Source organism: Pristiophorus japonicus, chromosome 1 (assembly GCF_044704955.1).
Source record: "Pristiophorus japonicus isolate sPriJap1 chromosome 1, sPriJap1.hap1, whole genome shotgun sequence".
Lineage (NCBI taxonomy): Eukaryota > Metazoa > Chordata > Chondrichthyes > Pristiophoridae > Pristiophorus > Pristiophorus japonicus.
Window position 1 is genome coordinate 320,560,096 of NC_091977.1, and position 26,581 is coordinate 320,586,676.

General features: G+C 42.1%; 1 protein-coding gene across 3 annotated transcripts in view; it reads right to left on the bottom strand.

The window, feature by feature from the left end:
* Nucleotides 1-26,581, bottom strand: part of znf407 (zinc finger protein 407) — a 732,915-nt gene that overhangs the window by 38,271 nt on the left and 668,063 nt on the right. The window contains exon 10 of one of the 3 annotated variants that reach the window (XM_070888609.1): nt 24,283-24,346. The exons of the other annotated variants lie outside the window; for them this stretch is intronic. Coding sequence (XP_070744710.1) covers nt 24,330-24,346 — 17 coding nt within the window. The 3' untranslated portion in view covers nt 24,283-24,329. Of the gene's footprint in view, nt 1-24,282; nt 24,347-26,581 lie in introns of those variants that run through there. 3 annotated transcript variants of the gene reach the window in all.

A 26,581-nucleotide genomic window follows, 5' to 3' on the forward strand; every position in this document is an offset into this window, starting at 1 on the left:
TAATTATTATTCTACTTGAGTACTCAAAATAGCTTTCAGCGTGTCAGAAGCAGTTTGAGACTGAGCGGAGATTATAAAGGTAGATTACTCACCTTTAGGTAAGTAATCAATCTCACAATAAATGTATCCTCTACATGCCATTGGTATGTTAGACAATCTGATGAGAAAAATCAGAAATGATGTCTAATTTTTTGTTGTTATTTTTGTGTCCTCCTTTGGTCTTTCTTCATCAACCAGTCTTGCAGCAAGTAAGCCACCCTCTGTGCCCTTTCCCATGTCACCTATGATTAGCAACAGGGTGCGACATTAAAGCTATTGGTTCGCTAATATTCTCGTTCAGAATTTTCCTGGACCTCTTTAATGAAGAATTGTGTGAATAAATTCTCAGCCTACCACTTTACAATTCTGGGATCACACAGGCCTAGCTGATGCAATGGTATGTCAAAACAATACGGAACCATGCTATTCCCATGCTTTTTGAGAACATGTGGGAATTTTGGTATCATCACTGACTTGCGTCAAACTGATGGCATTAGCCCAGGCTTTGTAATTTCACACAGTGGGGCTGATTATAAATTTAGGCGCTCCTTGTGACTGCTGGGAGGTCCAAGCAATTTTGAAGCCAGAGCCTCATTTGCATCCAGCCATCAAAGTCCAAACACCAAGCCAGTGCTTCAAAGCAGCTCTCTGGTTGGGAAGGGTAAGAAATGACTTGTATTTCTATAACATTTTTCAACACCTCAAGACGTCCCAAAGTGCTTTAAAACCAATGAAGTACTTATGGAGTGCAGTTCCTGTTGTAATGTAGGAAACGCGGCAGCCAATTTGCACACAGCAAGGTCCCACAAATAGCAATGTGATAATGACCAGATAATCTATTTTTAGTGATGTTGGTTGAGGGATAAATATTGGGCCAGACACCAGGGAGAACTCCCTGCTCTTCTTCAAAATAGTGCCATGGGATCTTTTATATCCACCTGAGAGAGCAGATGGGGCCTCGGTTTAACGTCTTATCTGATAGACAGCACCTTCGACAGTGCAGCATTCCCCCAATACTGCAGTGCGAATGTCAGCCTGGATTATGTGCTCAGGCAATGGTGGTACTGTTGAATGTTGGGGGAGATGGCTGGGCTTTCCCTCGCTGAGGTGATTATTACCTGATCCTTATATAGCATGAATGTTGCCTGCCACTTGTCAGCCCAAGCCTGGATATTATCCAGGTCCTGCTGTAGGCTAATGCTTTGTCATCAGAGGAGTTGTGAGTGTACCTGGACACTGTGGAATCTTCAGTGAAAAGCCCCACATCGGTTCCAAAATGCATGGGAATGAAGTGCCTCTGGATTTGTGATCAGATCATGGCAATTATGCCTGCATGATCCCAGAGTTGTGGAAGTAAAATATGTTCCATTATTTAGGAAATTACAAAGGAAAAAGCAATATATGTTTTACTCTCCCTCCTCTAGCCTAGTCCTCCTACTCAGAACAAGCACAGATAATCGCCACTACCAAACACATTAGCAAAAAGTTCATTGATGTCACTTTCGTAAACTAACTATAATGAGATGTTGTACTAATTAAGTTCTCTGTGTATAAGTATATTTGTAAGTTGAGGAATGAAATGGCACATATCTTGTGAAATGATTTTCCTCACTACTATGTTTTTACAGTGCCTTGCCTCAAAATAACACTAATTCAGCTTCAAGGACAAAGAGTTGGTTGAGGCTAGAGATCGGGTTGATTCCAGATCCTGGTATTATATAAGGTTCATAGTTGTAGGAGTCCATTACGCAAATTCCTTTTCATCAAAAATTTACAGCACGGAAGGAGGCCATTTCGGCCCAGCATGTCCCTGCCAGCCGACCAAGAGCTATCCAGTCTAATCCCACTTTCCAGCTCTTGGTCCATAGTCCTGTAGGGTTACGGCACTTTAAGTGTACATCCAAGTATCTTTTAAATGTGGTGAGGGTTTCTGCCTCTACCACCCTTTCAGGCAGTGAGTTCCAGACTCCCACCACCCTCTGGATGAAGAAATTTCCCCTCGTATCTCCTCTAAACCTTCCCCCCAATTACTTTAAATCTATGCCCCCTGGTTGTTGACCCTTCTGCCAAGGGAAACAGGTTCTTCCTATCCTCTCTATCCGGGCCCCTCATAATTTTATACAACTCAATCAGGTTTCCCCTTTGCCTCCTCTGTTCCAAAAAAAAGACCCAGCATCTCCAATCTTTCCTCATAGCCAAAATTCTCCAGTCCAGGCAACATTCTTGTAAATCTCCTCTGCAATCACATCTTTCCTGTGATGTGGTGACCAGAATTTCACACAATACTCCAGCTGTGGCCTAACCAGTGTTTTATACAGTTCAGGCATAACCTCCTAGCTCTTGTACTCCATGCCTTGACTTATAAAAACAAATATTCCATATGTCTTCTTAAACACCTTATCTACCTGGCCTGTTACCTTCAGGAATCTGTGAACCTTCACTCCAAGGTCCCTCTGTTCCTTTACACTTTTCAATGTCGTACCATTTAATGTGTATTCCCTTGCCTTGTTAGACCTCCACAAATGCATTACCTCACATTTTTATTATAAAGGGGGTAAAATTCAGTACTACCTGGATTATGGACTTGAGCCCAAAATCTAGGCCGACATGCCAATGGAGTACTCAGGGAGGAGTCGTCTTTCGGATGAGAATTTAAATGAAGGCCCCCTCTTCCCTGTCAGGTGGATGTGAAAGATCTCATGGCACCAATGTTCCCTGTAATTTAATTTGGCGCGCGGTCCTTTTAATGGCCTGCGCGGCCCATTCAAATTTTGGTGGTTTCTTGTATAGAAAAGCTGGTGCACGGCCATGCAGCCGCAGAGCTTAGCAGAAATGTTGCATGACACTATTTCGAAGTTCTCCTGTCTTCTGGCCAATATTTAACCTTTAACCAACACCTATAAATAAATTATCTAGTCATTTATTCATTGCTGTTTGTGGGGCCTTGCTGTGCGCAAATTGGCTGCCGTGTTTCCTTATATCGGGTATTACAACAGCGACTACATTTCACAAGTGTTTCATTGGTTGTAAAGCACTTTGGGTCATCCTGAGGTCGTGAAATCCAAGTTATTTCTTTAAAATGGCCTTGCCCCATCATCATCATCATCATCACAGGCAGTCCCTCGGAATCGAGGAAAACTTGCTTCCACTCTTAACATGAGTTCTTAGGTGGCTGTACAGTCCAATACGAGAACCACAGTCTCTGTCACAGGTGGGACAGACAGTTGTTGAGGGAAGGGGTGGGTGGGACTGGTTTGCCACACTCTCCTTCCACAGCCTGCGCTTGATTTCTGCATGCTTTCGGCAACGAGACTCAAGGAGCTCAGCGCCCTCCCGGATGCACTTCCTCCACTTAGGGCGGTCTTTGGCTAGGGACTCCCAGCTGTCAGTGGGGATGATGCACTTTATCAGGGAGGCTTTGAGGATGTCCTTGTAACATTTCCGCTGCCCACCTTTGGCTCATGAAGGAGTTCCAAGTAGAGCGCTGCTTTGGGAGTCTCGTGTCTGGCATGCGAACTATGTGGCCTGCCCGGCGGAGCTGACCAAGTGTGGTCAGTGCTTCAATGCTGAGGATGTTGACCTGGTCGAGGACGCTAACGTTGGTGCGTCTGCCCTCCCAGGGGATTTGTAGGATCTTGCAGAGACATCGTTGCCCTGTAACGTAGAAGGGACTAACGTGTGAACCAATGCTCCAGATTGACTTTATTTCCTTTTTGGTGATCAGTCGGAATGGTTTGCTTGTGGCACTGACTGACCCTGCAGGAGTGACATTTGCAGGAGTGTTTTATGTGGCATCTACAAGAATCTACAGCCTGTCTGTGGGCCCATCTCTTGTTATATTGGCTTCAAGGTGCTGTTCTCCAAGGTGAGTCAAAAAACTTTTGCAACAAATAGTAAAACTGCAGTATGTCAGTAGGCAGCAAAAACTGGCAAGTGTACACTTGACAGATGAAATGGCTGATGGCAGAACACGCAGACTCTGATGCCCTCGGGGGGGGAGGGAGGGCACGAATCGAAGTGCAGGCGAGTTCAAACAAAGGGCACCAAGCATGTTGCGGTTTGCAACAAAGGTAAGTCCAAATGAAGCAAGTGATCTGCGTCATTAATAGTTGCAATGGTTTCACGGGGGAGTGGAATCGACTATCAGGTCAAAATGAAACTTTAAACCTTTGCTAACACGAAAAACAATAAATCTGTGATTGTTGGCAAGCAGGCAGTGGCTTATTGCCAATGGCAAGAAAAGAACTACAGGGAGTAACCTGAAGGATGGAGTTAGACACGCCACAGGAACAGTCATGTGACATAATGGTAATGTCAAAAAGAGTCTTAAAGTGACCGTGATTCTATCATTTTCCCTCCACTGAAGACCTGAGCTGCTTATTTAATAGCATCCATTTGATAATTAAGAAAATACATTAAGGCAAAAATAGATAGGAAGCACGTAATGAAGAATACAGGAAAGTAAGAAAGGAAATAAGAGAGATGATAAAAGAGTAATAAGAATGAAAGAAAAAATCTAAGTCGATAATCCCAACTCATCCCAGTGCATCCATTAAATAGTACTTGGAATTCCAAAATACTTCATGGGGATGGTGACTGAGGAATGAAATATTATGTCCTGTAAAAATTCTAATGCTTGCTCTGCTCTTTCCACCAATGTGATAAAGGTGAGATAGAGATGAAAAACACACTGAAGCAGTTATTGATCAGGTGCTCAGTCTGCTCCCTGGTGAGTACCGAACAAGTGTGAAGATCATTCAAGTAAAGCTGTGTCAAGGGAGCTCTGACAATGCACTTACAACCAATTACAGAAATTAGTTGTGTAACTTATCACCAAAAGATAACCCTTTAACCTATAAAGATTTTCTAATAAGTTCGTTTCCCAAACCATTGAAGCTTGTTTTGCACTCTGTTTCTTTGTCCATATATTAGTTTGCAACGACACTGACAAAAGGAAAACTTCTGTCTCTTTCATTGACAGACATGCATTGATCATCCTCAACTACGTAAACTTTAATACCTCTGTAAAATAAATATCTAAACATACCGCATAATGTCTCAATATGGAAATCTGGCAGGAAACTGAAAGCAGAGAGCTTAAAATTGCTTCTATGGAAATACTAGAAAAATGTCAAAAGGTATTTGTATATATGAGATATAGAGACATTTAAAAACTTTCTTAAATTCACTGCATTTAAAATCTCAAAGACTTTCTGCAGCACAAATAGTGAAACTACTAACACAGTCTAACACGTGTATATTAGAAAATCATTGTACATAATTACATTTATGAAAATTAACAATGTGATTGATCGTCATTCTCATCACATTCTCGGCAGCAAGGTGTCTGTGCAACAATAAGGATCTGCTCAACACTTCAGCTAAAGGTTCTTTATCACATGTACATCAGTAGGAGTGATGAGAGATGTCCCACGATTCTAGCAGTCCTCGTTTGATGGCTCCACATGCTAATTACAGCACTAATTATGGTTCCTGAATATCCAAATGAAGTAAGCAGTCTCTGGGAGGTAACAGGCACAAATCTCAGGGATTGAGAAAATACCGGGTACGGAACTCATCAACACACACTGACACATTGCAAAAGATTTTTAAAAAGTAGACGTGAAAGAATGATCACCAATAATAATTAGCGTAGTATGTGGAAAAATATATTCTTTTATACCAACAACCTCATAAAGGTTACAAAGAGGGCTGAAGGTAAGCAGGTTTAATTCATGGCTTCTTCTTTTGTTATTAGGAAACCATAATTGTTCCTAATAATTAGCATCAGAATACATCACAAGCTGACAACAAAATTATAGAAATCTTCATATTCAAATACTCTAAGCTTGCTATTACAAACAGTTTCTGATTAAAACCCATTAGTTGAAGTGTTGACGAGTTCTTGATTGCCAGCGAGTAACCCAGCAGTGTAAATGTGAATTAAGCCCAAGTGTAAGTGTTCCTGTTAACTTGCTGATATTTTTGAAAATGTTTGCCTGACAACTGCTGATGTTTTACTCAATACAAAAAAAAGATGCCTTAACATTTGGAATAACACGTCTTTGTACTGTTGGTTACATCAATACCACCATTTTTGTTTAAGCATTTAAGCACTGTAATTATTGCTATTTTTTTGGGTTCTCTTCCCTCCCTTTGTTTTGTTAAAGATCCCACCATCCCTGCTATTGCTCCTTCAGCTGACAGAACAGAATGGTCTGGGCTATCAGCTTCTCCTCAGCCCTTCAGAGATGAACCCACTGCTGGTGTACCTTTCAGGGGGGGCTGTGTTGCTTCCGCTCATTTCTGTTCTTCCCTTTCTCCGCCATCCCACCTCCTGCTTCCCAAGAAGATAAAATGCACCAAGATGTCATTCATTGCACAAAGACCTGCAGCAGACCCAGAAGCCTGCAAAACTCACTAGGTATGCCAGTTCAAATGTCAACCAAGATTAGAATTTGACATGGAACACCTGTGCTGGCCTACCAATGTAACGCCACTGTCAGCTGTGGCTCAGAGGGTAGCACTCTCGCTTCGGGTTCAAGTGCCACTTCAAGGACTTGAGCACAAAAAATTCTAGGCTGACACTCCAGTGCAGTGCTGGGGGAGCGTTGCGCTGTTGGAGATGCCGTCTTTCGGATGAGACGTTAAACCGAGGCCCCGTTTGCACTCTCAAGTGGACGTAAAAGATTCCATGGCACTATTTCGAAGAAGAGCAGGTGAGTTATCCCCAGTGTCCTGGCCAATATTTAATCCCTCAATCAACATAACAAAGAAACCCCCAGATTATCTGGTCATTACCACATTGCTGTTTGTGCGCAAATTGGCTGCCATATTTGCTACATCGCAACAGTGACTATACTCCAAACGTATATCATTGGCTGTAAAGCGCTTTGAGACTTCCAATGGTCATGAAAGGCGCTTTATAAATCCAAGCCTTTCTTTTATTTCTTTCATTGTCTACAAAATGCATTTTAGATTTTTCACATCAAGCATGCCGTCCAATATCAGTAATTATTTTCCAGTTAAGAATAAACATTGGAGTATTCAATAGAGGATATATGTAAAGGAAGAGTGACTTAAAGAAAATAGACCAAGCAATGTTTCCGTCAATTTTTTTTTTGGGTGCGCGGCCCCTTTAATGGATCTCCAGACCACCGTGCAGCTGCACAGCTTAACAGGATCATTACTACCAAGTGTTGCCAGCTACATAACTCATGAGTAGGGTTGCCAACTCTGGTCTGGTATATTCTTGGAGGTTTCCTCACATGGCCTCCCACTTTGAATCGCCCCGCCCCTACACTCCCACCATTGGTCCGTACTCCAGACGCAGTGCCTTCCTACGGCCAATTGGAAAAGGAGCAGACTCTGTTATTCAATTGGATTCATCTTGATTGTTGGTGAAACAGACTACTTCCCTCATTTTCAGTATTTTTACAACTAATAAATGAAAGTATTCAAAGAAAATAAAAAAAAACACAATTTGGTTAAATGTCCCGATGATTTTTCTCCCCAGGTTTGCTCGCAACAGTGTCCTGGAGATTAGTCTTCAATTCCTGGATACTCCAGGCCAATCCTGAAGGGTTGGCAACCATACTCCTAAGTGATGCACTTGTTACAGGATGGTTTATGTATAGCACCCAATGCAACTGTGTATTTGACAGAATACATATGCACAATTCAGTAGTGTATTTGTCTAAGTTGTTTGAACAGTTTCAAACATTGTTATGAATCCATTTACTCTTCTGGTTTTGTTGTGATATTAGCGAGGTCAACTGATGCAATCCAGAACATGTTTTAAAGCAATTAATGACATGGTTTGCATAAGGAATTAGCACCGGTGTGGTTGTGGTGTGGCCATGTTTTGCTTCATCAAATTTTAAAGTCTCTGGGGCCGAAACTGCCCGCCAACTAAGTAAATCCATGGGGCGGAGCACCGACCAATATTCAGGTCTTAGGTTTTTTTTTTTGGTTTGGCTGTGGAGTGGAAGTGCCGGTGGGTCGGGTTGGCCCGGCCGATGCAAGGAATCATCAGCGTCGCACTGATGATGTCACAAGGTCCCTCCCCTTCAGTTAAAGGGGAGGGCTGCTGCGAGCTCTGCATGTAATTTAGTTAGGCCCACTGGGCCACCAGGGAAGATTTCGGTCGCCCGGTACCCAAGAGGGGATGGCGGGTTACACGTTGGCGGCCCAGATGAACCAGTGCCCGCCATTGTCGGGCCGACCTTGGAGTCAGCCGACAATTAAAATGAAATGAAGGCGCCGGCAGCACACCCTCTCCTTTAAGGGCGCACGCGGTGCCCAGCCACACACAGCTTCCCGCAGGGGAAACCTGGTCATGGCACCAACCGGTGGTGACGTTGCTCCTGCTCCCGTGGGGCAATTTCCCATGGGGGGCGGAAAGGGGTCGCTGCCGGTCAGTGTGGGGTCAACACGTGCCCGACGGGCAGCAGCATGGGTGGCGCTGAAACCCGTTCCCACCGCTCCCGGCCCGGGGGCCATTTAGGATGGGTCAGCCCATCTGTCTGCCCCCTATCCTTAAGGAGTGGGGCAATTTTGACCCCTCTTAATCTTAACGTTATTATTTCTGATGCAGTGATGAGCCTGTTGTGTCTTTACAGTATCCAAACATATTGCAAAATAAGTTCTGGTGGTTGCTCATGGGAAACATAAAGCACTGGTTTTGTGGCCATATTATTTTATGAATCTGGTTACATATTCAATCTTTGTGTAGAAATCCTACTGCAATACTCAGATAATTGTGATCTTGAATGTCAAAGGTGGGTATACATAAAAGGAAATTCCTCGTGACACTTCAATGCAGTTATGAATATATTATAGAAGAAGAACTTGCATTTTCATAGCACCTTGCACATCCTCAGGATGTCCTAAAGCACCTTCACAGCAGCCAACTAATGCACAGGAAGGATCTACAGCAGTGAGCTACAAGACCAGTTATTCTATTTTTAGTGATGTTGGTTAAGGGATGAATGTTGGCCAGGATACAAGGAGAACTCCCCTGCTTTCCACTGAATAGCGGCAAGAGTTCTTTTACATGCACCTGAACCGGCAGACGGGGCCTTGGTTTGACCTCCCACCTGCCGCCATCTCCCACAATGTAGCACTCCCTCGGTACTGCACTGGGAGTTTCAGCCTAGATTATGTGCTCAAGTCTCTGGAGAATCCACAACCTTCTGACTTAGAGACGAGAGTGCTACCACTGAGCCAAGCTGATTCATGTTGATTGAGGGATAAATATTGGCCAGGACACCGGGGATAACTCCCCTGCTCTTCTTTGAAATAGTGCCAAGGGATCTTTTGCGTCCACCTGAAAGAGCAGACGGGGACCTCGGTTTAATGTCTCTGGAAGACGGCACCTTCAACAGTGCAGCGCTCCCTCAGCACTGCACTGGATTGTCAGCCGAGATTTCGTGCTCAAGTCTCTGGACTGGGACTTGGACCTATAACCTTTTGACTCAGACATGAGAGTGCTACCCACTGAGCCAAGGCTGACACAATGGAATTAGAAGAGAATTTCAAAGCGGTGATGGGTAATGAGGATATTGAAACAATCAAAACCCAGTTCATTGTCCAAGTTTGCTTTCTACAAGTCATAGTGAGGCAGCAAGCTTGCATTATGACTTGCTGTGAGTCAGTTTGATCTCTATAATAAATACACACAAAGACCTGAAGCTGCATCAGAAAGCACTCCAAGATGCTCGCTTATGCGAGAAGAGCTATATGAATGCAACTTGTTCTTGCTAAACATTACAAATAGTTCAATACCTCACAAAGACACTCAGGACTGATTGGATGGTTTAGTCACGCTAGCAGACTTTGAATGAAGGAAGTCCTCCATATACCGATCAGCAGTGCTCAGAGAAGAGGTAAAAATAACATTAACAAAAGTGGCAGTATCTGCACACACCAACTATGCCCCCAGATTAAAAGTGCCAGCATAGACTACAATCATTCTTAAAAATGCCAGTATGCTTTACCAGCACATATTTCCCCACTGCAGGCGCTACTTCTAGGTTTGATGGCCTGATTGTATGCATAACTGCCTCTGTGAAGAACTCCACATTCTTCGAAGTTGATTAGGTTGGCAAACCAGATTTCAAAATCTAAATACAAGGTTGATGGACTGATCCTTTTAAAGTAAGCCATTTGCTTCCATCAGACAGAAGACTACTTCCAACTATGGTAACTGCCATGCGCTAAATAAATCTGTTAAAATTGATATATTCATCAAATTAACTATTACTAAAAAAAAAGGCTGACTCTATTTTGAAGTGTCTTTCTTAGGTTTCTACCTCTTGGGTTCTATTTAGCCAGACTACACAAATTCTAATGAACTGAAGAGAATATTGTCAATACTCTACTCAGAAGACTTGTTATAGCAATGACCAAATTAGCACTGTTCAACTCAGGGAAGTAAAGGGAGAGGTCAAGGACAGGTTATTAACAACTATGCCTTCCTTGCTCATCAGTTCCGGAGCACACATTATAAACCTGACTTGATACGAGATGCAATAATTCTTTTAAATTATGCCACATCCTTCCAACAGGAAGAGAGCAGGTTTAAACAATGAGAACTGCCATATAGTGGATAAACCTTTCATCAAGACTGATTTGCTCACATATGCTGCAGTCTGAAACATACTTCATTTCACTTCCAATGGAAAAAGAATGGGGGGGGGGGGCGGGTGGTGAGGTCAATGAAAGGGTTAAATAAATTATAACGTACATCAATTTATTAGAATATACCTTACTACGAAGCACTCCAAACAGGGATTTGTTTAGATTACCACAAGATCGTGGTAACAATATTTATGCTATATTTACCTAAATGAGGCAATAGGATGATATTTACTCCTAAGAATGGCTAAATATAGTCTTTTACAGAGTACAAGCACCACCATAGTGGGAGGTTTGTTCTGATCTACATCTTTAAACTGACAAGCTGTAGAATTCCTAATGAATGCCTTCTTTCATCTGTATGTCTGTATATATTTGACAGTATAAATATTTAGCAATATCTGAGTCAGCTTGTGATTTTACCCAGATGGACTGATTGATGTCCCAGTTTGACATTGCCAAAGATGATTTGTGCAGTTACACAAAATGTTTTTTTCCCTCCTATTTCACTAGCAGCAATTAGACAGCTGATAGCAAATACTCTAAAGTGTCTTAAATAGTGAAAAATACTTTTAGAAATTACTGCTTTTTCATAGGAATAAATTAAACTTAAAATATTTTGTAATAGTAACAGATTAGCATTTTACTGTCAGAAATTATAGGGATAAAGTTGAAATGCAAAGTAAATATATATACTCCAACAAAATATATCTGAATAATAGTTACTAACACAATTGTTAATGTAGAAATGCAAAACAATATTAACTTACGGAACATTCTTAAATTGGCATGTCCCTGAAGTAAACTGAAAGAAAATGCAGAGTATTGTTCTGATTTTTATGCTGATGGAAAAATGCTTCTGCAGGTCTCAAAAGGGTTAAACACACCAGGGTTTTGCTCTTTGAATTTGCAAGAATTTAATCAATAATAAAAATCTAGCACTGAGAAAGGAAGTTGCATCAATCACATTCAAGCTTTTAATGTCAATTATTATATTAGATGTAAACTCCGATTTCCACAGATGCAGAAATGGGATTAAATTACAGTTTAACTGCAGAAGTTCCATGTATCAGTCTTTTCTTTCGAAGAAATTGGTATGTACTATTAGTTTGGCAATACAAACAATTCTGGATATTTGTGTTTAAAGTAGTAATATTGCTTTATTTTGGCGAGCCTACAGAGACCAATTTTACACCCATCAAAAAAAACCGTGTTATACAAAACCTGCCTTGAACCGAATTTTCAGTCACACTACAACATTCCCAGCAATTTTACAAGCTTTGTAAATTAGTTATAGATAAGAACAACACTGAAAAAGTATTGCCTTGCTTTGGCTCCAGGGTCCATAAAATACTTAAGAGTACTGACAATGTAAAAATTCTTAAAACAAAGAGAGCGGGGCTTTGTGACAAGTGAAGAAATGATGTCCGTTTGTTGTACAATTCAGCTCGTATAGACCTACAAAAAAGGTACTCTACTGCAGCTGTGGCTCATGGAGATTTAGCTGAAGCGAGTTCCCATTAGTTTACTGGTTTTAGCTACGCTTGAGATGTGATTCAACCACCCCATTTGACACAGTAACAACCCTCATTTTTTATGCAGTATTTTTTTTTGGGGGGGGGGGGGTTGTTGGAAATAAATAAAAATGAATGTATTCCATTCAAGGGTCGTTTTCCTTTTATTGGATTTGAATAGTAATAAATTTGCTATTGACCAGATATGGACTGTGCGGCCCTCAGGCTTAATCCAATGACCTCGATTCACTTGATTATTATGTACTGTACCCTCAATCCATCAGCCTGCACGGACCCAATTACTGACGGTCACTGTGCTACTTTCTTGTAACCCAAAGAAAGGGAAAATAGCAAAACACAGAGGGTTACAGATGGTTAATTTTTATGAGTGATGACAGGTTTCAGACAATATACACACAATATACATTGTAGGGGTAGGGTTACGTACATACAAATGAATGAAAAATGACTGAACTTGATGGGCAAAGTTTCAAATAAGCTGCATTGTTTCACAAAATATGTCATCAGGAAAAAATGTATTAACTCTAATCAGTGAAAATGGTGTGATTCATTGCTTAATTTCAAGATGCCAGGCTGTAAATTATATCAGGGCTGCCATAACTAATTTTTGCCGTACCGTGCCAGATGACAAATGAAATGTCCGAGCAACCACAAGTGAAAAGCTTCCATCTTTCTTTCACGGCTGAATATTACTTACTCTAATGATGTATAATAGCCTGGAACTACACTTAACCTGCGTATTAAATGGCAGCAAAAACTGTTTACCTAAAGTTATGAAGAAAAACAGCAAACCATACCAAAGGAACTGAAGCTGGTATTTTAACCTCTGCTATACCAGCTCCATCTATTTTCACTAGGGATGATAAATGGTAGTATCGATTGATTGTGAAATTATTTTTCACAGAATATTGAATTTCAGCTGCCTGAACACTGAGCATTTTGTGCAGCACATTAACTATTTCTGTCATATAACAATGTCATAATTACACCATGTAAAACTGTTATGATTAATATAGGTAAAGTATGAAAAATAGTAACATGTCACAATATTACCACTTTTTGTTGCAGTTGCCTACACAGACTATATATTGTGCAGGCAACTGCGACAACTTGGTAATATCATTTTTTTTTAAATCAGTTATGACAAGTTTCAGATATGTATATATATATATAAACATATATGTATACACACACTGCATGTGTGGGTGCAACATACACATACACGCAAGGAAATACAGTACGCCACATGGCATAAAAAAAGAAAAGGGAAAGAACTTACATTTATATAATGTCTTTCACTGCCTTAGGACGCCCCAAAGCACTTCACAGCCAATGAAGCACTTCTGAAGTGTAGTCACTGTCATAATGTACCTAAATACCTCAGCAATGTAACCAAATATCAAAGTCAACACTGCAACTGGCTAAATTATTTTGCTGTTTTTATTCAATTTAAGTTGCAGTGTCACCGATCCCTGTTTTCATCATTTAAAAAGTTACACATTTTACAAACAATGCTGTTCTCACATATGACTCCAAAGTCAAAAGTATTTTAAGACTCTGAAAATTAATATTAAATAGACAGAAATTGAGTATTTTTATATGTAAACTTGACTGAAATTTTGCACACCGTAAATATGTTTATGATGCAATTATTTTTAGGTTGACAGTCTTTTTAACCACTATGGAAAACATGAGTATTGTTCAGCAATTCAAAATAAATTAGCTTCCCCCTCGCTGCCCCTACCAAAGTTCCTATTGGGTGTAGGAATTGATAGAGAAAGGGAATCAGAGGAATCACATGAGCTTTCCCCTCTTTTAAAAAAAAACACCTTATTTAAGGAGTTGCAATTTCCTACTGAAGACAGTAAAATACACTTTTTATGATCATTGTCATCATCCCATGAGGCGATCAATCCAATCCTAATGTTTTCCCATCATATCATTCCACCTGGAGTCTGATAGAGAAAAGCTATTTCCTCTGGTGGAAGAGTCCAGAATAAGGGGGTGTAACCTTAAAATTAGAGCTAGGCTATTCAAGGGTGATGTCGGGAAGCACTTCTTCTCACAAAGGGTAGTGGAAATCTGGAACTCTCTCCCCCAAAAAGCTGTTGAGGCTGGGGGGCGGGTCAATTGAAAATTTCAAAACTGAGATTGATAGATTTTTGTTCGATAAGGGTATTAAGCGATACAAAACCAAGGCAAGTAAATGAAGTTAAGATGCAGATTAGCCATAATCTAAATGAATGGCAGAATAGGCTTGAGGATCTGAATTGCCTACTCATGTTCCCATGTTCTCTAGGCCTAGTTGCATGGGCAGTAAGCCCATGGAGCCTTTGCCCTTCAAGCCAACACAATTGACAGCTTGCTATCATTTGAAGCTGTTCTTTTTTGCATTTTCATTGCGCTTAATTTATGAAGTACCTTATTTTTTCCAGACACTTTTTCACACAATGCTGGAGAGTTTCCAGTCAGAGGGCTGGATGATGAAGTAATTTGGCACCCTGTCCTTTTGCCTTTGGGATCTGGCGTTGTGTTCAATTCAGGCTGGTGGGATGGAAGTAATTTATTTCTGATGAGTACCAAGCAAAATTGGTTTGTGACAATGTCAACTCAATTCCTAATAAACACAAAATTGTGCAACATGCGGCACAATCTTGGATAATCTCACTCACACAAGCTATAAGCTTGCTTGTGTGGGAGAAGGAAACTCTGTGCTGGTGTAGTTACAAGGGCATGTCAAAGCAAATTCTTGGAGCAGGAGAGAAGACGATTTATTTTGAATGCTATATTGTACCATAAAGTACTTGATTCTGACATTGGTTGAAGAAAAAGAGTATTCTAATACTTAGTTCCATCATCTTCCTTCTTGAACAACATACAAATTCAAATTTTCACAGTACAATGGGCTGGATCGTCATAGAATCATAGAAAATTACAACACAGAAGGAGGCCATTCAGCCTATCGTGTCTGTGTCAGTCGAAAAAGTGCTCCCCAGCATAATCCAGTACTAGGTCCATAGCCCTGTAGGTTACGGCTCTTTAAGTGCACATCCAAGTACTTTTTAAAATGTGATATTTCTGCCTCTACCACCCTTTCAGGCCGAGAGTTCCAGACTTCCACCACTCTCTGGGTGATTTTTTTTCCTCATCTCCCCTCTAATCCTTCTACTTGAAATTTATGCCCTCTTGGTTATTGACCCCTCTGTCAATAAGTTCTTTTCTAAGGGAAATATGTTCTTCATATCCACTCTAGCCAGGCGTCTCATAATTTTATACACCTCAATTAAATCTGGCCTCAGCCTCATCTGTTCCAAGGAAAACAAACCCAGCCTATCCAATCTTTCCTCATAGCTAAAATTTTCCAGTTCTGGCAACATCCTCTGCACCCTACCTGGAATATGGTGACCAGAACTGCACGCAGTACTCCAGCTGTGGCCTAACTTGTGTTGTATACAGTTCTAGCATAACTTCCTTGCTCTTATATTCTATGTCTCGGCTAATAAAGGAAAGCATTCCGTATGCCTTTTTAACGACCTTATCGACCTGTCCTGCTACCTTTAAGGATCTGTAGACATATACTCCAAGGTCCCTCTGTTCCTCCACAACTCTCAGTACCCTCCAATTTACTGTGTATTCCCTTACTTTGTTGCCCATCCCCAAAGGCATTACCTTTCACTTTTCCGGATTGAATTCCATTTTCCACTTTTCTGCCCAACTGACCAGTTCATCGATATCTTCCTGCAGTCTAAAGCTTTCCTCCTCACTGTCAACCACAAGGCCAATTTTTGTATCATCTGCAAATTTCTTTATCATGCCCCCTACATTTAAGTCCAAAAAATTAATATATACTACAAAAAGCAAGGGTCCGAGTACTGAGCCCTGTGGAACCCCACTGGAAACTGCCTTCCAGTCACAAAAACACCAGTCAAATATTATTCTTTGCTTCCTACCATTGAGCCAATTTTGGATCCAATTTGCCACTCTCCTTTTGATCCCATGGGCTTTTACTTTTTTGATCAGTCAAAAGCCTTGCTAAAATCCATGTAGACTACATCAAATGCACTGCCCTCATCGACCCTCCTTGTTACTGGAGTGAGGCATCTCGCAGCATGCACTGTTAGTTAAGAATTTTTCCTGCACCCTTTAGCTCAAAATTATTTTGTTCTGTAACTTGCTGGAAGTGCGATCTGATAATGGCATGGCGAGGGCAACGGGACATCTGGGACCTTAGTGAATAGCGGGACCAACAGTCTATCTCCTCAACCAATGAGATTTAAGGATTGAGAAACAGAGGAATGATGGAGAAGGAAATTGGGTGGATTAGAGTCAAATCAGGTATAGATAGAGAAATAAAGAGTGGGAAAAGAAAGACTGGATTAAGAGAGGGAAAGGAAAAAGAGACAGAAAGAAAAAGGATGAAAAAAAATTACATTATTTAAAAATCTAACAACAATTTACAACATGCAAGAATGAGAGTGAACAGTTTAAATTGTTCCTTTCTGGGCCAGAGAGGTTGATTGGCATTGCATTAACAATTATCACGTCGTTAAAAGGGTACTTACACTGTTAATTTCCAGTCCTAACTTTGTGCAGCATGTTTAAAAGGCAAGTAATGTGCAAATCCAGCAAGTTCTTAAAAGTAACGGGGAGGCTGAGGGGAGGTGCCGTTTGTATGAAGCAAACAGCAGAGCGGCATAAATCGACCAGCAAATTTTTGAGATTCACAACTCACGGAGTAATTCTTCATCCCCTGAACTTGCTGGCCATTTTGCGCCTTAATAAAGGTGTGCGTCTTTCACACAAGGTTATTTTTCCAGCAAGATTTGGCCCAATGTTGAAATAAGTACTTTGCATTTGTAGTATTTATGCCTCTAGACTTAGTCATGAAAACACTAAAATGCTTGAAAAGGAGGTAAAATCAGCACTTTATAGATACATTTTAAATAAGTGCCGGACATTTGGGTTTGAGAATGTGCATCATTATTTCTTTGTACTAGATTTTTTTTTATAGCAGCCATTGCTGTTTTACTTTTTTTTAAAAATACATTGTAATACAAAGAGTAATGCTGTAAAAAGGTCTTTACTCAGTTCATCATGGCAAAGAGGAATACTTTGCAGAAGTGAACAATTATTGCTAAGATAACGCTGCCCTTTTGAACCAAGTGCTGAAATATCTGATTAGTTCTTGTGCTACACAGTTAGGCATCCTGCTTTTGCCAAAGGGCCAGCTATTATTATTAACATCATTTGTCTGAATCATTACTCCGAACCTTGGTTCAGCAAACACTACAAGCGTGGCATTGTAATAAATGACCACAGAAATCTTCTTAGCTTCAGACGGTTTTTTATCTGCCAAGTCTCCACCATCAGCTCCATCTTTCTGAATCTCTCTAAATCCCCAAAAGGGATGGTGTGTCTATTTGTTTTCCACTAGGTTACCACTCTGTCTATTGTTATTTGGATTAAAAAGGGTGAATTCAATTCATTCATATGACACAAAAAACACTGATAGTCATTTTTTTTTTGCCCAAGAGGAAACACAAAAAACAAAGTTGCTGAATACAGGCTAAGATTAGCAGGATGCGTAGCACCAACAAACCTTCATCGGACTCTTCTCAATTCTTTTTAAACACACGTAGCTTTTCACGGTTTGTAAAAATTGGAGAGTTTTTACTTGAGGCAGCAGAGAAATAGGAATGATATTGATCTTTTAGATGGTACCCATTGTAGCCACGGTATGTCAGTGATGTTGGACATCCAGGGTTGTAGGGCTAGAGGAGGTTACAAAGATAGGGAGGGACGAGGCCTTGGAAGAATTTGAAAACAAGAGCAAGAATTTTAAAATCGAGGCATTGCTTAACTGAGGGCCCTAATCAAAGTCACAAATATCATCCTCTGTGACTGTGACCATGGTGCACTAGCCGTGCTCATCCTTCTTGACCTGTTTGCAGCCTTTGACACGGTTGACGAGACCAACCTCCTCCAATGCCTTTCCTATCCAATCATAGCCAGATAATCTTCATGCAATGACTTCTCATCCCGCTCTCACACTGTTACCTCTGGAACGCCCCGAGGTTCTATCCTTGGCCCCCCCCCCATTTCTCATTAACATTCTGCTTTTTGGTAACATGGTCCATAGGCAGGATGCCAGGTTCCACACGTACGCTGACGATGCCAAGCTCTACCTCACCACCACCTCTCGTGACCGCTCCACTGCCTGTGTTGTCAGACTGCTTGTTGATTATCCAATCCTGGATGAAATTACATTTCTTCCAATTAAACATTGGGAAAACCGAAGGTCTTCAGTCCCCGCCTCAAACTTGGTATCCTAGCTACTGATTCCATCCCCCTCCCTGGGCACGGTCACAGGCTAAACCAAATTGATCACAACCTCGGCATCCTATTTGACCCTGAGCTAAGGACCCCATATTCTCTCCATCACAAAGATGGACTACTTCCACCTCCATAACATCACCTGTCTCCACCCCTCCCTCAGCTTATCTGCTGCTGAAACCTTTATCCATGCTTTTATTACCTCTAGACTCGACTATTGCAATGCTCTCCTGGCTGGCCTCCCATCTTCATAAACGTGATCTCATCCAAAACTCTGATGCTTACATCCTAACTCGCACCAAGTCCTGTTCACCCATTACCACAGTGCTTGCTGACCTACACTGGCTCCCAGTCCAGCAACACCTTGATTTTAGAGTTCTCATCCTTGTGTTCAAATCCCTTTATGGCCTCGCTTCTCCCCATCACAGTAACCTCCTTTAGCCCTATAACCCCGAGATCTCTGCGTTCCTCCAATTCTGGCCTCATGCATCACTCAATTCCTTTGCCCCACTATTGGAAACCATGCCTTTATCCGTCTAAGGCCTAACTTCTGGAATTCCTTCCCTAAACCTCTCGGCCTTTCTCTGTCCCTTTAAAACGTTCCAAAAGCCTAGCTCCTTGACCAAGCTTTTGTGAAACACCTTAGGATGTTTCACTATGTTAAAGGCGCTATATAAATGCAAGTTGTTGTTGTGATCTTGGAATTATATAACATCTGCTAAATTTGGCCTAGGATAATTGGGTGAAAAGCAAGCAAAAATCTAATTTTCAACCCACTGCTGTCGCTCACACACACAGGAACAGGGGTCAAAGGCAAACTACTGTATGCAATATTTAATCAGATAATAATGATTTTTTAGGAAAGCAATGGCTAGAAATGTTCTTTCCAAAAATATTGACAAACAAGATTTTACAAATGGTTTTGAAAAGCAGTCCAAATGTAATGAGACTTCCAAAACAGAATAAGCAGATGTGGCCGTGAACAGAAAAATCAGCTTATGCAGAATTTCCTCAAAAAATTCTTCCTTCCACTTTTATTTTTTTATTAACTTTTATTTCTCTGACTTTATCGGAGTTGATCTTTCAGAGCTCTGAAGACAGTACTACTAAAAGAGGTTGAAACCTCACCAGGGGTTAACCAGTTTCAGATTTATTTGTATTCAAATTGCTGGGTTACTCGCTGCGGCCACAACTACAGGACTGTAAAGTGTCGGTTTTCATTTGCCTCTTGGTCTGCCTTTACTATGATAGTATTATTTTACTGACAATTACACTCATTGTAACTACAGTACTATTATATACTGTCCTTGTTGCTTGAAAAACTGCCATTTAAAAATACATCTTTCATCATGCATTTTGTGCAATATAATACAGCAAATACAGACAATCTTTTGTTCAGAGGTCTGATCTCTTGTGGATTGACTCGTGTTGATAAGCCAGCATCTTCAGACTGCTGCACTGTATGGCTCATTGGGTCATTCTATAATCTCTGTGTAAACCGTGCAACAGGTGTGGGGCGTAATAACATATAATGCACATCATTAGCTTATGATTTCACAACAGTTTGCTCTGAAGATTCAGACTCCTGACAAACCAATAAGGAACTGTAAATCCTTGAGGCGTGCTTTAATTTATTTCATCAAATTTCGGTGACTCTTAAATCACAAACAATTACACAAGTTCTTAGCATCGGAGAAATTACGGCGTCAAACATCATAACATTTTTGTCACCACACAGGATGTCAACAGTAGTTTAAAAGGTGGTGATCCAATTAGAGCCTAATCGACACTCTACAGAGATTAATTTTTTTAAAATTTCAGTTTAATGAATGATAAATACTTGTTTCTTAATCAGTGTTCAATTATGCCAATAATTACCAACTGGTGAAAGCTACTATTGTGTTGATAATGACATTTCAGAATGCAAACAATTTTATAATTGAATGTGCTTCAGATCCCCATCCATTTCTAGGGGAAATGTAAAAGCAGCAAGTTGAAATGGAAGTGCCTTAAAATACATATAATGAGAATGTTAACCATTGTCTGCATTCTGTAGTGTAATCCAGGTAAGATGTTTCAAGAGTGAATATGAAGGTGTGGGTGGGTGAGAGAAACGAGATGCCTGGTAACTTTTCTCAATGTCAGCCATGGCTCAATGAGTAGCACTTTCATCTCTGAGTCAGAAGGTTATGGGTTCAAGCCCCACTCTAGAGACTTGAGCATAAAAATTGAGGCCGACATTCCAATGTAATACTGAGGGAGTGCTGCACTGTCAGAGATGCTGGCTTTCAGATGAGATGCTAAACCGAGGCCTGCCTGCCTGCACTGGTGGACATAAAAGATCCCATGGCACTATTTCGAAGAAGAGCAGGGGTGACCAGTTATCCCCAGTGTTCTGGCCAATATTTATCCCTCAAACATCACTTAAAAAAAACAGACTATCACATTGTTATGCGCAAATTGCCTGCCGCATTTTCTACATTACAACAGTGACTAAATTCATTGGCTTTAGAGTGCTTTGGGACATCCTGAAGTCATTAAAGGCGCTATAAATGCAAGTCTTTCTTTTCTTTTCCCTCTTTGCTGGCTGTGTGAGAGCAAACTCTTAGTGGATGTGCGTCAACAGCAGAAAAGCTGCTCACAATTCAAACCTAATTAACACTGCGTTCGAGCACCAGAGTGGTGTGCTGCGAAGGGGTTGGACACAGATTCGTACCTGCGATATCGTAGATTCCTAGTTCACAATCTGTGCTGTGGGAAAACGCAGAGTAAAAGTAAAGCATTTCCTCATACCATCTCACAACCATGTAGAACTGATTGATACCAGTCGAGAAAAACTGAGCCCATCAAGTCTCAACCATTAGAGAGTGAAGCTCACTCAATTTGGTTGGAAAATTAGCTATTTTAAAATATCTCACTTTAAAATAAGAAACACTTCTATGTGACTCAATAGGTCTTCAAATGTTCTGGTGTTTCTTGATCGTAATTATCACTTCTAACCTCCTCTAATGTTGATAGCTCATGTTAAGACACATTTAATAGGGAAGCGTATCTCTGTAACCTCCTCCAGCCCTAGAACCATCCGAGATCTCTGCGCTCCTCCAATTTTGGCCTCTTGCGCATCCCTGATTTTCATTGCTCCACAATTGGTGGCCGTGCTTTCAGCTGCCTCGGCACTAACCTCTGGAAGTCCCTCCCTAAACCTCTCCACCTCTCTTCGAACCTACCTCTTTGACAAAGCTTTTGGTCAACTGTCCTAATATCTCCTCATTTGACTCAATGTCAAATCTTGTCTGATTATGCACCTGTGAAGCATCGTTGGGATGGTTTACTGCATTATAGACGCTATATAAATTCATGTTGTTGTTGTTAATGTTGAGTACAAGAGCCCTGATTTTGAACTGGAGGGTGTGAGGTGAGTGTGGAGCAGGTGGAGCATGTGGCAGGCTCCCCCTGTCTCTCCGGCGTGAGGCCTGGGTCATTTTAACTCCCGAGTCTCAGTATCATAGTGCAGGCTCCTGACTGAACCAGGCACGAGTGATGCAAGGCCAGAGTGGCAGAAGCAGGACAAGAACACCAGAAGACTGCTACTGGGGATGCATGAAAACAGCCCGTGGCAGTGAGGCGACCTTGGCGGGGGGGAGGGAGAGCCGTATGTGATCGGGGATTGGGCAAGTGGAGGCTCAAAGTTTCCATGTAGGGCCTGCTCCTCCTAGCCCATATTCAATGAATTAAAACTTTTTTTTTTATATGATCAGGCCTCTTTTGGCCCCGGGAGCCTTCTCACTTGGCCAGATTCCCCTGGACGGGATCGGTACGTGTGCAAGCCATGAGGCCCAGGTTTAAAATGGCATTGGGTCCGAATGACACCACCAAACCTTGGCTTTTGCATGTCAATGAAGTCCATGCCTGATAGGGATGGGTCTCACACACTGCCATAACACAACCACTAAAATGAGGCGGTCGCAAGTTTGAGTGTCACGCCAATATTTAACCCCTTGCATACTCATCAGGCGCAGGTGGAGCAGCGGTTAAAATGGGGCCCAAGCTTTTTGATTCTGTATCTGATGGTGCTACCCTGTATGTGACAATGCTTGATGCCGACACTTAGGGGAGGTGAGAGGAGTGAAGTTCCTAAGTTTCACCAACTTCAGCACAAAAATAACACGCCGGTAAAATGTGGTACTTATATGAAAGAAAGATTGATTTGCATTTATATAGTGCCTTTCACAACCTCAGGACATTTCAAAGTACTATACAGCCGATTTTGCAATGTAAAAAACGCAGCAGTCAATTTGTGCACAGCAAAATTCCGCAAAGAGCAATTTGATAATGACCACAATATCTGTTTTTAGTGATGTTGGTTGAGGGATAAATATTGGCCCAGGACACCAGGAGAAATAGAAGCCATGGGATCTTTTACATTTGCCTAAGAGGGCAGACAGGGCCTCTATTTAACATCTCATCCGAAAGGCAGCACCTGCAACAGTGCTGCGCTCCCTCAGTACTGGCACCGGGAGCAATAGTCCTAATTTTTGTGCTCAAGTCTCTGCAGTGGGACTTGAACCCACAACCTACCATCATCATTATAGGCAGTACCTCGAAACGAGGATGACTTGCTTCCACACCAAAAAAGGATAAATTCACAGGTGTTCCAATGAAGGACCTAATATTCCAGGTCCTGAACTACATCCTGAAGGGTGGAAGATGCCAATGCGTGGATTTTTTTGACGTGTGGTGGCCGTTGCATACCAGTCACCACACGGGCTTGACAGAGCTAGATCTTGGTCCAGTGGCAAGGATTTCCCAAGACGACTGGAGACCTGCTCTGCTGCACGGACCTAGTGCGCACACATATCGCAGTGTGGGCTGGCCCGTGCTGCCCCTGGGCCCCTGGCCCCAAACTCACGCCTCTCCTGGGCCCCGATCACGTCCCTCCACAGTCTCTCACCGCTCCTTCGCCTCGACCTCGCCGCTCCTGCTGTATCTGCACACACTCCAATCACCGACCTGGACCTTGATGACGTCACTCTTCGCTGCCGTCGCAGCTCATGCTGTTGCCTGAAGTGGCATGCCTCCACGCTGCTCCCAGGCCGCTGCTCGCCTCTCCTTTTATGGCTCCGACCTGCCGCTGGTGTTCTCCATTGTGCCATGGCTGACACCCCATACATTTTGTTTAAAGTAAGGAAGAGAGCAATTTAGTTCTTGGATACCAGAATGGAAAAAGGTCTTCCATTCTAAAGCACTGACATCTTCACTGCAAGAAGCAAAGCAATTCAACAGAAATGCAAACAGGAAAACAAGTTGCAATAGAACAAAAATATCAATTAAAATAGATTATGTAGCAAGTGATTTTATTATTGAGACATTCAGCTATCACCATATAAAACCTGACAGAGGATCAATAAAGTTAATGAGCTGATTATTATTTTTTTTAAATAATAAATAGGACACATTTTACACTTGCTTCTGGAGTTCTACGCTTTAAGAATGAATGGAACAAGTTACACTGAAATTGTGTGCTCGGGTCAGAATTATACTTGTACGTATGGTATGCTTTTATAGAGAGTAACTTAGTTAGAAGCTGAGAAAGACGCAAGGCATCCTCAATGAATTTCTACACAGTATTGAGGACTGGAATTATGCAGTAACCAAACAACCTTTCAGGATGAAAAATGAAGTGAGAAAGAGAGAAACAGAACAGATTATAATCATCAGATGTTGAAAGAGTGGACTCGTTATATTGTGGGATTTCGGGGCGAAGATCTCACTCCACTCGAGACATCAACATGTTTTAAAGGCTGGAAAATATAAAAAAAAGGATGCTTCGATGTGATCTAATAATAGTTTTGTTCTTTCAGAACACGTCATCCAGCTGCACTTGTTCACAAGTACAGAAATAACACATCTCCTGCCTACCTGATTGACATGTGCACAACACCAGATCAGTGCATAATGAGAGCTATCAACTTGCCACATGCACTATGCTGCTGTCAGCTGGAATTATCTACCAATTCTCAAAACTGCAGCACATGTCCCCTCTCTATCTATTGTAAAGATCTGAAGCAAGTAAATTTGGGCAGAATCAAACAAGTTCCAATTGAACATGGCCCCCTAACATACAACTGTCATAATTTTTGTGCTGAATTTAAATAAATAATTACATCAAAGTTGGTGTGAAGTTCCTCGCGTAAAGTTAAATCATACTCCAATTCTACCAGTCTGTCTTCAGCTGCAGCACTTAAGTAGATATCTTCAAGTTGGGGTTGTGATGTGTTGACCCCAGCAAAACATCTCAAAAATCAACTGTTCCATGATATGGACAACATGACTTATATTGTTAAAGCAATGTATAGAGCAGAGAAGGTTAAGGGGAGATTTAATAAAGGTGTTCAAAAATGTTGGGGGATTTTGATAGAATAGGGATGAACTGTTTCCAGTGGCAGGAGGGTCGGGAACCAGAGGACAAAGATTTAAGGTAATTGGTAAAAGAGCCAGATTGGAGATGTGGAGAATTTTTTGTACGCAGCAAGTTGTTATGATGCAGCGAGTTGTTACGATCTGAAATGCACTGCTGAAAGGGTGGTGGAAGTGGATTCAATAGTAACTTTCAAAAGGGAACTGGATAAATACCTGAAAAGGAGAAATTTACAGGGCTGTGGGGAAAAGAGCAAGTAAGTGGGACTAATTGGATGGCTCTTTCAAAGAGCCGGCACAGGCATGATGGGCTAAATGGCCTCCTTCTGTGCTGTATGATTCTACATATGCATTGGTGCGATTTAGACCCCCTCAGATCAGAAGACCCATTTGGAAAGCAGATTTAAGTGTGTGAGACAGGATAAAGTAAACTATATAGTAAATTATAAAAGGCCCAACAGTCGTCGGGAGGCAGCGGGAGTTCGAGGAGGCAGAGCGGCAACATGGGGAGGCTTATAAAAGGCCCAACAGTCGTCGGGAGGCAGCGGGAGTTCGAGGAGGCAGAGCGGCAACGTGGGGAGGCTTATAAAAGGCCCAACAGTTGTTGGGAGCCAGCAGGAGTTCGAGGAGGCAGAGCGGCAGCGTGGGGAGGCTTATAAAAGGCCCAACAGTCGTCGGGAGCCAGCGGGAGTTCGAGGAGGCGGAGCGGCAGCGTGGGGAGGTCTATAAAAGGCCCGACAGTCGTCGGGAGCCAGCAGGAGTTCAAGGAGGCGGAGCGGCAGCATGGGGAGGCTTATAAAAGGCCCGACAGTCGTCGGGAGCCAGCAGGAGTTCAAGGAGGCGGAGCGGCAGCATGGGGAGGCTTATAAAAGGCCCGACAGTCGTCGGGAGCCAGCAGGAGTTCAAGGAGGCGGAGCGGCAGCATGGGGAGGCCTTTAAAAGGCCAGCCGGTGCAGCTGCAGGGAGTGAAGGCAAAAAAAAAATAGAAAGAAATAGAAGGATGACATCACAACCAAGTGGGTAAGTGATTGGTGAGTAGTTTTTCTTTTTCTTTTCTTTATCAGCAGGTAACCTTTTAGCATTGTTGTTGGCAAATTAATTTAATCTAAGGGTTCAGTCATGGCAGGAGAGCTCGGACACGTGTTATGCTCCTCCTGTGCTATGTGGGAAGTCAGGGACGCATCCAGTGTCCCTGACGACTACATATGCGGGAAGTGCATCCGCCTACAGCACCTGACACTGGAGCTGCGGGTGGATTTACTCTGGAGCATCCACGATGCTGAGGATGTCGTGAATAAGCACGCTTAGCGAGTTGGCCACACCGCAGGTAAAGGGTACACAGCCAGATAGGGGATGGGTGACCAACAGGAAGAGCAGTGGAAGGAAGGTAGTGCAGGGGTCTCCTGCAGTCATCCCCCTGCAAAACAGATATACCGCTTTGGGTACTGTTGAGGGGGATGACTCATCAGGGGACAGCAGCAGCAGCCAAGTTCATGGCACTGTGGATGGCGCTGCTGCACAGGAGGGCAGGAAAGAGAGTGGGAGAGCGAGAGTGGTCGGGGATTCTATTGTAAGGGGAATAGACAGACGTTTCTGCGGCCGCAACCGAGACTCCAGGA